Raw genomic sequence first — 12,377 nt, forward strand, 5'->3', positions numbered from 1 at the left:
TTTAATCTCTGCTAATACCTGCACCTTTCTCCTTACCACCCACATTCTCTGCAGGCTGGTGGGAGGACTGCCCTAGTCAGATGGGAGATATTGACCTATATCTCATCATGAATTCAGTTTCTCACCAGAGACTTGCTCTGCCATAAGAGAAAAGGGAATTCATTCACTAATGCAGGAAGCATTAGCATGTGTAGTTATATCATCTACAGAGAATGAACTTCATTAACACAAACAATATGGAACCACAAAACCTTTATAGAGCATCTGAGTTCCTTTTTGGGGTTTTTTTTTTGTTGTTTCCTTGTTTGTTTTTTTTTATGAAACATTACCATTGATTTACTCTCCCAGATCTACTCCTTGTTACAGTCTGATGGCCAGCTTAAGTGTTTCATGAGAGGAAGAAAAATCTCAGAAGGTTTTATTTCTCTGAGGACCACATTTATTTGCAGATTTTTTTTCCATTGTTTTTCCCTGTCTCTAATAATACTGCAGCACTTGTAATAAAGAAGACTGTATGTCTAATATAATCTCGTAAATAAGACATTATGCAGTTAACAATTAACTATTAATGGAAGTGAAGATTCAAGGTTTATTTGCTTTTTTTTCTTACTGTTTCTGTGCAGTTGTGCCAAATTTAGTAACAAGTGAGAACAGCTCAGCTCACACTGGGAGGTTAAGACAAATTTTTAAGTATGCAATACATGTTTTCCTGCTAAAGCAGACAGATTCAAATAATATTATATGCCCACTTGGGCTTTCTTTTCTCACCAGGTAACATAACTCTTGCATCTTTCTATAGCTTCATAAAAAATTAAACCATTTTGCAGAAATACTTTCTCCAGCTCACTAGAGAACTGAGTGGGAAGAAGAATAGAGAAAACCACAGAAATTGTTTCAAGGTGATTCTTCATGTGGATCTCCCTGACTGTCTGCTTTCACATAGCTTTAGGATATACACATACTTACACAGGAGCACTGAAATAATTGCTTCCCAAATTGCTGTGAAAAAGGGATGCTGATAACACAGTGATGGGTGCAGAACAACACTTTTGGATAGGATGATACACAACATTTGATGGAAAAGGACAGGCGGTGCCATCATGACATGACTTGGGAGAATATTGGAAGATCTTCTAGTGATTTTCTATGGAATATATGGCAAAAATGGAAAGGCAGTACATGGTGGTACAACATGGTAGTGTAAGGCCTGAAAGAGATCCAAAATGAAGAATGTCTTTGAATGGAAATATAAACTAAAATCTTTATAGTTAAGCAGCTTTTTCACAGGGGTAAATGGGGAAGACTGGATTTCTCTAGCATGGCCTGCTGTGGTGTCAGAGAAGGAAGCAGCAAGTTTCCTCAGAAAAGTCCTCCGGAGAGAGGACAGAGGGAACTTAATGAGTGACCTTTGGAAAAGGAGGATGTGGATGGATTGGGAGCCTCCATTCACCTACTGGTCTCTCTCAGTTGTCAATCTGTGTGGTGAAGTAGAAGGTCAAGAAATTTTGTATTAATCATTAGGGAAGCAGTATAGTTGAGTCATATGAATAAATCAAGAAGAAATACTACTTGAGATAGCCACTATTCCCTTTCCTCCTCCTTCATTCCCCATCTAGGGATGAAATGAGTAGAAAAGAGATGGGAGATGAGGCAGCATAAAAAAAACCAAAACCAAACAACAAAAAACAATTAAATTTAACCTCAGAAGGAAATGATAGAAAAGAACCACAAAGAAGTGACCTTCAGTCACCAATGTGTAATGCAAAAACAACTAATTAGATCTTCAGTAAAGAAGCCAAACAAGAAAATTTGTGTTCCTGAAGTGATAAATTTGGTGGTTTGCTTTCTCCCCCACCATAACTTCCTACCAGCACTGCCACATAGCTTCTTTCCTGCGATAGCTGTCCCAGGGCCAGTTCTCACCTATTTTGGGCAAGAAGACTTTCTGCTACTTTGAGGAAAATGTGCTGGCAAACCACACACATGGGAAAATTCTTTGGAGAACAGTTTCAAAATGGATGATAACACTGCATGATACCATGTGTGATACACACACGCAGGCATATGCATGCATACAAGAGACAGAGCATACTAAATATGGGCTGTATTGTTTTAAATTGTCACCTCTTTTCCCTAGAATGCTGTAAATTGTAGTTTCATAATTCCAGCATGCAGGTAGATACATGTTTCTCATACATACTGACTTTTTCTAATTATTCTATTCCATCCTGAAGTGACTGCTGTAAATCAGATACACACACACTTGTACAGTTAGAATTGGAAAGAAACCGCATGCTTTGAAAGCCTTAAATACATTTGGTATAATTTGTAAGCTAGAGAAACTCTAAAGTAGAGAGCACATTGTGTGAAGACTAGCTTTGATTCAAATTCTTTTATCCAGTAAGCAAGGCCAGGCCAGGAGTTAAACAAGATAATGTGACTTCCGCTGTTTCTGACAGTATTTTTCTCCCTGAAAGATACAAGTATTTTTAATTGAATCAATTTTTAAATTCTTACTATGTGGTTAGAAAATTTGAAACAGGATCACGAGGCCAGTAAGAAAAAAACCAAAAATAATAATGAGAAGGCCTGTTAATCTGAAAAACACAGGTATACTTTTATGTTAAATCACAAATGTCTCTCCACTGTAAACTTTTTGCTCAAGGGATATTGACCTGAATCATTCATGTGAAGCCACCCTGCAGCACAATTCCGCAAGTACACGATCTGCCAGCGCACATTGCTCAGAGGCCACACTGTAGTCTCTGACTGTGACTGCAGAGCACTGCCCTGTCATCTGTAAAACCTCATGCTTGCACTGTCCTTCTTCACCTTGGTATTGCCACTTTAAGAATGTAAAGACAGCATGGCAGATACAATCAACAGTTCTTGGGAAAGGCAGAAACCTCCAGGAGCAGTTGGGAGACCTAGAACCTCACTGGCTTCTCCACAACTGACTCTGCAAGAGCTATAATCTAAAGTGTTTTTTCTTGTAGCTTGCTTGCTTGCTTTCATTTGAGAAAGCACACAATGTCTAGTATTTGAAAGTGACAATAATTTCTTCCTAATGGAGATTTAATTTTTCTTCCTTAACTATGGATCATCTCCATACAATATCCTTACAACAAATAAGCAACAATGCACAATAGTACAAATGAAATGCGGAATTTCCTTTTGCTCAGCTGATTTAGGTGATGGAGCTGCTGATCAATAGACTGTTGGCATTGGCATTTGTAACCTCTCAGAAGTGCAACTTGGTACCTGGCAGCTTTGGGATGCTTTTGAGATCACTGCAAACGGAACAGCTCCTAAACTTTTCCAAATCATGATTGTAATCCACAACAGCAAAAAAGCCATCAGCCCCAGAAGAGCTGGATGAAATATCTCTCTAAAAGTTTTCCCTGAAAAATAACCTAGTCTTACTTTTATACTAAAGAAAACAACATTTGAACGTTTTTAATGTGAAATTTATAAGTAAAAAACCCTCCTCAAACTGGCAAACTTGACCTTACTCCAGCTGGAATTCGTACATTGATTTAGTTTTGGAAAACAAAAACTGTGGTACATCTTTTTTCCCCCTCTAATTCTTCATCTCCAGTCCAAGTTTTTTGCCATCAACTGGAATAGAAGAAATTATTTCAAGCTTTGCTATTTATTTTCATTCCCTTTCCAGTTTTCCTATTTTTTAATTTGTGCTTTGCATTTTTTTGTTATTGCTTAACTTATCCAAATCTTTTCAAGTTTTTAAGACTTAAGACTTAAGTAATTAATTACAGAATGTAAAAGGCAGAAAAGATTAATAAAACACAATCCTGAAAAAAGCACAGGTACAATTAATTCTACTGAATGACATAACAGCAAAAGAGAAATTCAAAAGAATGGTAAAATTGGTGTGTGGGTCTGTGTGCGTGTGTGTGTTAAAAGTAAGTTAAAGTAACTTTTGATCTAACAAATATAATTTTCTATAGAATATCCACAATGTTGGACAAAAATAGAAGAAAAAAATGTCAAAGGTTTTCCGTAAAAAATAATCCAAAAAAAATAGAAAAAGAAAGATACATAGGAGTTTAAAAGCATGTCCCATTACCTTTATAATTAATATATTTTGCAAGAGAACTGTTAAAATTTATAATCACTACTGCTTACAGAGTTTCTCTGGTTTAGGATGATTATGTGCAGCGTTAATCACCAATCTCTGCAAAATACTGAAAGACAAGTAATAACATGAATAGAGTCTTACCAATCAGCTCTTTCACATAGCCATCTCTTTTCCAAGAAAACATATTGGAGATGTTGTGAGCTTTCTGATATAAAGATACTAAGGATGAGGAGAAGGATTTCCTTGCCTCTGTAAGCCTAAACCAAATATGCTTTGACCTCCCTGATCTGCCGTGTTAGCTGTAGTAGAATTCAGTGCTGAACAGTCTGTTATTCCAACAGCTTCAAACTGAGCACCATGCATTAATTATGAATTTTAGATTTTGATTGGCAGAACTGAAAAATTAATTTGTTAAAACAGATGGCAGCCTGTAATTTCATGCCCTGCTTTTGCCCTACCTGCAACATATGCATGCAGCACCTCCTCTGCAAATTAAGCCTTTCACTCAAAAAAATAATAAACATATTTATAGTCTGATTCACAGTTTTACCAATAGTTTCACTAAAATGCTTTCCTTAAATTGTCATAGAAGCAAATGTAGACTTGTTTCTACTAGAGGCATATCTTATCACATCAGATTTTTTAGAGTTATATTTAATGCCAATGTTTTTGTAAGAGATGGATTCATAACAAATTATCCATCTTCATTAGGTAAAGTCAGACCAAACCTACTGAATGTGTTATCTGTGACGTAATGCCAACAAGCCTGTTATTGTGATTTTCATTTTAAGCATTACAGCTTTAATATAAAATATCTATTCTTTGGATCTTTCACAGTACCTAGTATTAAAAGAAACGAGTTTCCTAAAACTTTGATTCTAATGCAAACCCTGTGCAATTTTGCTCAGATTTAAACATACAATTGATTTCTAAATGTTTGTAGTGAAAACCAGCCTATGCTTTTAGCTGTGGACTAAGAATTCTCTGATTTCAGATAACAGAATTAGGAAAATGCCTACCATATTTCTGGATCAAGTTTCTTGCTATTGAACTCAACCATGTCATATAAACTCACTGTAAACTGAAACTATAAGAAGAACCCAGAAAACTAGGCAATATAATCAATACCTTTTCTCCATGAATCTCAGGGACTACAGATTTTTCTTGCTGTTAGTGTGAGAAAATTCACTTAGGAAGCACCTTTTCAGACATATTTGCATACTGTTTTTAGTTTTTTGAAGGGTTTTTCCTTTCTAAAGTCATTACTGTTATATTTGAGAAATTCATAAACAGTTAATGTATATTTGCAACTGCCTCTGTATGTGGCAAAATTAAATAATATCATGTCTCAGTGGAGGGGGAAACTGAGGCATAAACAGCCAGGTCATGCATAAAATCTGAGCTGGCGATGGTGACCAAACTGAGATCACTGTGGACAGTGACATGGTTTAAATCCCATTTCACATCAGAAGGACTTACTCCCAGAGCGCTGGGGAAGGACTTTGCTTGCTTGTTTACACTTAGCCTGTTTCTACACCCAATACAGTATGGGAGTTATTGTACCCTTTATTCCCTCCTTCTAGTAATTTAGGGATTAGGGATGCAATCCAAAGTGAGAAAGATGCGGCTTTAATACTCTCCCTTTTACAAGGAGACTTCAAACCACATTTCCCCAAGAATGAGTCTTGTGTAACAGGCCTTCAGTTTTTGGATTTCCAGCATTCCCCATCCATCCCTTTGAAGCCATTTCAGAGTATATACAAGAAGTCCAGATATTTGAGAGAAGAGATAGAGAACAAAAGTGACTGTAACTCTGCAATTTAGTGACTGCTTTAGGCACAGAAGGAGGCAAGTCCTGGACTCTGTTCCCTGGTTTTTATCCAGTAAATATTTAATCATACCAGTATTTGGTATTTTTTACATAGTTACTAACAATTAGCAATTCTTTCTTAGAAAATAATAACCAAACACATACAAATAGTAATAATTTTTAAATTACAAGCAATAAAGCAATATCTTCTAATGAGTACCTCATCTCATTTTAAGCAGAAGTTCCTGAAACTAATTCCATTCCATCTTTTAATGTTTAATACATTTCAGAGAATTAAGAATTAATTTTCTTCTTATTCATGATTAATAAACATATACTATTATGCATATATATATAAATATATAATATGCACGAAATTTGATATCCTGTTTATGATAAAGGCCTTATGTTGCTAACTATTTTATGATCTTGCATCTCAGAGGACATTCAGTAGCAACATTCACACTTGTGCTGAAGGACCAGAAGAAAAGAGGTTTTATGGCCACATGGTCCCTTCCTGTGCATCCAATACCCGCAGGTGCCACCTGCTGAGTCAGCATTTTGAGGTGCAGTGAATAAAAACCCAAACAGCTTCCTGAAACTTAGAAGTTAGCCACAGCTATGGCTACTATGTGACGATGGCCACACTGCTTCCAATACCTCATCTGTCTCATTTACAGCTAGCTATTTGCAATACACACCGTAATTGTGCCCTTATTAGCTACTCCGGCTTTTAAGGGGGCTATGTGATCAAGCCAGCAAGCAGGTGCTCATGAAAATGATCTTTATAGAGGCTGAAAACATGGAGGTGCTTGGCTAAAATATCTGTGAGTGCAGTAGTTTCTTAAACATGAGCACACCTTGACAGATTTACAGTTGTAGTCAGAAGAAATGGTGTTGGGAAGCTACCCTGCTCCAAAGGCAGTAGGATCTGGGGCAGAGCTCTGACTGTCTCAGAAGATCATTCTTCTCCCAACCTCCTTCCCAGAACTGAATCAAGCAAGCTGTTTGACAAGGCCATGGATATCCAAGTAAACTACTGTTCTCCTATGTGCCACCCTTTCTGGTACCACTTCTGTCACAGGTATTTCACCTCTATTGTTGTAACAAAAGGAGCACAACTAAAAGGAAAAGGCTAAAATTGATGTATGTAGGAGTTCAGCTTGAATGAGTGCTACAGGATTAGACAGATGCACTTTTGTTTTATTTCATGTTATTATGTGACATGACAAGTCATAGAAAGAAAAGCAATTAAAGAACCAGGAACATTTTGTTCATTTCAGCTGCTGTGCTGAAGGAAAAGCTTTTCCTGGATCTCTGCCTCTGTGAATATCACATCTATCCTGGACCACGATCCAAATGTTATGAGAAATAACTAATACACTAAGTTAGGAGAATTGCCTTTTTCATTGTGTAAACCTTCAAGCACTGTTTTGCAAAACTCATGCACAAATGCTCTAAAATACCAGGATGCTATTTAATAGATTTAATATTGTTTGTCATTGATGGAGCCAAGCCAAATGTAAACAGATTAGTTCACTGAACATCAGGCATTAGGTTTGTCCTCAAAAAAGCACATCATGAGTGCTATTAGCCCTTATGGGAAGAAAGAAAGGACAAAACAAGAAATGAAGGATAGTTGCATTCTGGACCGCTCTAGCGGTCTGGAGACTCTGGCAGGGAGCTCTCAGGAAGAGCTCAGCATCGCACTGACCAACAGCAAGTACTGTAGAAGTACTGTAGCTGTCAAAAAGGTATTCTGTACCTACAGATACAACCCTGACAGCTATTCAAAACAAAAAAATGTAGCTGTCCATGCTCACCGAAATCCGAGAGCTTCAAGGTGACATAGTCGTGGTCATATTCATAAGACTCAAAATGACAACATATAAGGAGACAGAGCTCGCTCCATCCCTTCTACGTTCCTCATTCATCTGCTGTGCTGCAGTATTACACTCGCTGTTGGTCCGTAGCTTTCATTTTCCTATGCATTGAGATCTCAGTGCTGTCTAGGCAGAAACTACCAGTGAACTAGAGCCTTTTCTTTTATCAACAAAGTAGAAATGAGCACAGTACCATGTCCTGTGCAGCTATTTATCTAAGGCACGTTCAGTCTGAGCAAGTGTCCATGGGACGGGACCTTTGGCTCCCTCCCCTCAGTGAGACACAGGCAAAGAGATGATCCACTGTTTGAATGGATCCCCAGAGACACAGACTAGACGTGGCTAGAACTTGGGACAGAAACACTTACCTGCCCAAAGTATGCACAGCTATTTTCCATACACCTACATATTGTAATCCACACCAAGGCAATAGAAAAACATACAGGCATGGAGGTACACTAAGCATGAAAGAAAGGAATTAAAAAATTATATATTATCGAAGACCTGTTTCCCATCGTACAGCATCATATAGATAATACTCAAGAGCTGCTAAACTGTCCCACATTTTTTCTAGCCATGTTTTGATGTTAAAATAGCATGTAAATTACTATTAAATAAATGTATATGATTAAATAGTTATTTAAAACAATTCCTCTACTGATTATATTTTTCTGTCATTCAAAAACGCACTGTCAACTCTCCTCATAAAGCACTGCCAGATTACAGACAGGTGTTACACTCCCTGTCAGTAAAGACAATTCTAAGAAGTCACAGAAAGAGGATTTTAACTCCTCTAAAAAGAGGGTTACGGAAGCAATTTTATAAAAAAAAGGCCACTGCTGACCAAAACTTATCCATGTTTGTACGATATACACTTTATAGACTATTAGCACAAGCATTGTGATATTTCATAACTACCATCACTGTAGAACTAATCAGTGCTAGATTGGTCTGTAAACCAAAATTCAGCTCATTGAAAACACAAGTTGTAACAAGCATTTTCAAGTAACTACAGTAGCATTAACAACACACTGCTAAAATAGAGCTAAGTCACAACTTGATTATACCTTTGTCTATTTTATACCATTATTTCTAGGTTTAAGCACAAAATCTATTTTAAAAAAATCCAAGTACTTACATAATCAGACTTCATTACTGCCTTTACAGTAGCTGGTATACGTTCCTACATTCAAATTAAGAAAGTTGTGCAAGAAATTTTGTGGTCTCTGTTTCTTTTTCAGCCAATGCCTTTCCCCAACAGATGCAAGCAGTTTAATAAACATGGTACTTTATGAGATTAAAGAGCTAGAGATAATCCAGGAAACTGCAAATAACATAACAGGATTAAGTTTTATAGTTAGCTCAGTGGAGTGAAATAAATTTAGTTCACTCTGTTGTGCTAAAATGCACATAAAACCTTTTATTTCCACTAAACCTTCTTCTTGAAAGCTTCTTTACATCAATATCATGGTATATAACAAACTGAAAATACTTTAATAAAAATAAATATATTTAGGAGGAAAAAATATTCTGAAAATAATTTACTTTTGTATTGGTTTATAGAATTGAAAATCTGAGTAGCATTTTATAATACTTAGACTTGGAATAACCTTTCATGCCTTGTTTACTGGGCTATGGAAGTAAACATTCTTCGTTATGATTTTGTTTGATAGCTGTTCGTGAGAAACAATAATGCCTTGTGGAAATGGAAAACTTTGCAACCAAAAAGTCAAAAGAAAACACTTAACTTTCCATGCAATATGCCATTTTGAAATACATACACACAAATATACATAAATACAAGATATACTTTTAGGTAATAAATACAAAGTGTTCGTTGATAATTTAGGAAAGGCAAACCCTTAGCCCATCCACCAAGATAAGGATGTCTGCTGCTTTCAAAAGTGGCTTATTTTCTCCAAATTCATTTGTTCTTTCTGATTCCCTTCCTGCCTCCTTGGCTCCCACTGATTTCCCCTTACTTAATCAAGCTTACAGTGCTTAGGCACTAGAAGACAGTCATCGTTATTAAGACAGAATTCCTACTGATGAATCAATCTATGTATCTAGCATGAAAACTTGCATAACTGCTTCACCAATCAGGGAAGTCACCTGTGTATACTAAAAGTTACAAACACATTGAAAAATAACAAAAACTGTTTCATTTGCTCTACCATCATTACCAGAAAGCACTATTAATGGAAAATAAATGTTTATCTGGTTTTAATAAGAATTCTTTAGATACCCTTTAATTTTTTAAAAAGGTAGAAGACAACAGAAACGCCCATCAATAAATTCATAAACATTCCATAGAAAACTTCAAGGCTATGCACCTTGCAAAACTTTGTAATCATGATTAAAAAGCAGCAGATTGTTTATAAAACAGCTATTAACACCAAATATTTTAATCAAGTAATACATTGCCAAACATTGAAACATCTGGAGAGTCACAACTACAAGTATAAAATTATAATTCTGTCCACAGTTGTATGTTAACTTACCAGGACTAAATACAGGGTGCATTCTTGCAAATATGCCTCAGCACCAGCATAACTGCATAAAATGGGACTACTCTGGAGAATAAATAGATGTCTCCTGTTTGAGATGGGATTTCCACAGCTGTATTGTTTAGCAGCTACATGAGATTTCGCTCTGTAAACTTGTAGTTTGTCCATGTTCCTTTGTCTGGATACTGGCAAGATTACCTCAGGCCCAAAGCAAGGTCTACACGACAGCCCCCAAGGCACCTTAGATCAGCTTAGGTATGTCAACACTGCAGGGAGTGCTTGGGTCACCAAGCGTCTGTCCCAGATCCTGCTAACACAAACACCTGTGCCCTTCCCACATAGTCCTACCCAAGAAGCCCTCTTTGATTCCTGTCATCATCCATCAGATCCTCATAGCAAAAAGGAGAGGAAAGAATGACCCACGGCAGCCATCAGTACTCTAGGCACGTGGCCTTTCCCAAGAGATGTGCCTCCTTTGTACCTAAAGGAGGTCACTCCAAGCCCAGGCGCGGCTCCCTGCCTATGGGTGGCCCTACCTCAGCACGCCAGCTTTTGGCAGCGATAGCCCCTCTGCAGAGATGGGGTAGGAGGCCAAGCAGCCCCTGTGGTTAGCTGGGCTCTGGCCACGTGTAGTAGCTGCCAAGACACACAGCAGCACACAGGTAGGGAAGGTCCGCAGAGCTTGCCAGGACTGCACATCCCCAACCTGGGCTATGCCATGGCGGCACTGGCACAGAAAACGAAAGGAAGGCTTTCACATGGCTCCTGTGCCAAGTGACCTGCCACCACGGTTTTCCAGCTTGCTGTCCAAGGATAGCCACCAACGTAGACCTGCCAGAGTGAATGCCTGGGGTGGGATCTCTCATTCAGGCTAGAGCCTTGCTCCCAGCAGGGATTCAGGTGCTCTTCTGGCAGCTTAGTCATCTCAGGCCAGAGGAGGACAAGGTGCCCTTCCTCTGTCATAGCATCACTAAAAGGTCAGGCTGTGCCTTCAAATTGGCCATGATGCTTAAGGGCACACATGCTGGCAGACATGCCCAGTTCCCACTGGGGGTATGGGCAGGTATACGGTTATCTACAAATTTGAGGGCAGTAACCTAAGTACCCGCTCGAGAAGAGATATTTCACAGTCCTGCTGTAGCCCCCCAAACTTGCACAGACAATCGATGGCCCAGCATGCTGCATGGCGAGCTAAGGGAGCAGCTGACTGAACCAAAACACCCTGTGTGAATGCAGGTACCATGACTAGAGTCTGCTCCAACAACTACCAAAGTTAAATCTCCACAAAAGCCACATGCCTTCAACTCATTAGTTCTGTCAGTTCTAGTAATGTAAAGTCTTTTATAGATAGATAGGTAGATGAGAACATATTGATTGGTAACATTTATATGACTAATCAAATTTACATATATAAATCTATATAAATTACAAATACAAGAGATCGATACTTATCACTTTTGCCGTGCAATGCCTGATAAAGATAGGTTGCTTCCCAACAGAAGGAAAAGCACACAAAACTGAGATGGCAAGTGGAAACTTCACAGTGAACTCCTGTAATTTATTTTCATAACTACAGCTCTCAAATACTGTTGATGAATTGCCATTTCTTCATGATCTTAATACACAGTGGTTAACAGAGACTTGGGAAATATATACACAGTATGTAAAATGCCTTTAATAAAAGCAATTAGACAGCTGAACGAATATTGTTCATTACCACCTATGAGTACAGGGACATCTGGTGGACGGTACTGTGATTTGATACTATTTTACTTAATTTCATTAGATATTTTCCTCCAAAACTCCACAGAGTACAAATTCAATCTATTCAATGGCCTACGCTTAAGAAATAATGCATATTTCTATATTGCTAAGTGACTTTGACATGTACAGCTTACAATAAATTAATCTTAAATGAGCGTTTATTTCAGCTGAGATAATTTTTATTGTGTTTGAGCAGACACTAATTTGGTTTCTTTTAGTCACCACTCATGTGGCAAATGTGAACCTTTTCAAAGTTAAGAAATATCTTTTCTGTAACTCTTTATCAAAAATAGCAAAACTGCATCTTGAACTTC

General features: G+C 37.7%; 1 protein-coding gene across 3 annotated transcripts in view; it reads right to left on the bottom strand.

The window, feature by feature from the left end:
- Positions 1–12,377, bottom strand: part of PTPRR (protein tyrosine phosphatase receptor type R) — a 148,351-nt gene that overhangs the window by 105,117 nt on the left and 30,857 nt on the right. The window contains exon 1 of one of the 3 annotated variants that reach the window (XM_027811802.2): positions 8,931–9,042. The exons of the other annotated variants lie outside the window; for them this stretch is intronic. Within the exon in view, the coding sequence (XP_027667603.1) occupies positions 8,931–8,945 (15 nt within the window). The 5' untranslated portion in view covers positions 8,946–9,042. Of the gene's footprint in view, positions 1–8,930; positions 9,043–12,377 lie in introns of those variants that run through there. 3 annotated transcript variants of the gene reach the window in all.

Source organism: Falco cherrug, chromosome 5 (assembly GCF_023634085.1).
Source record: "Falco cherrug isolate bFalChe1 chromosome 5, bFalChe1.pri, whole genome shotgun sequence".
Lineage (NCBI taxonomy): Eukaryota > Metazoa > Chordata > Aves > Falconiformes > Falconidae > Falco > Falco cherrug.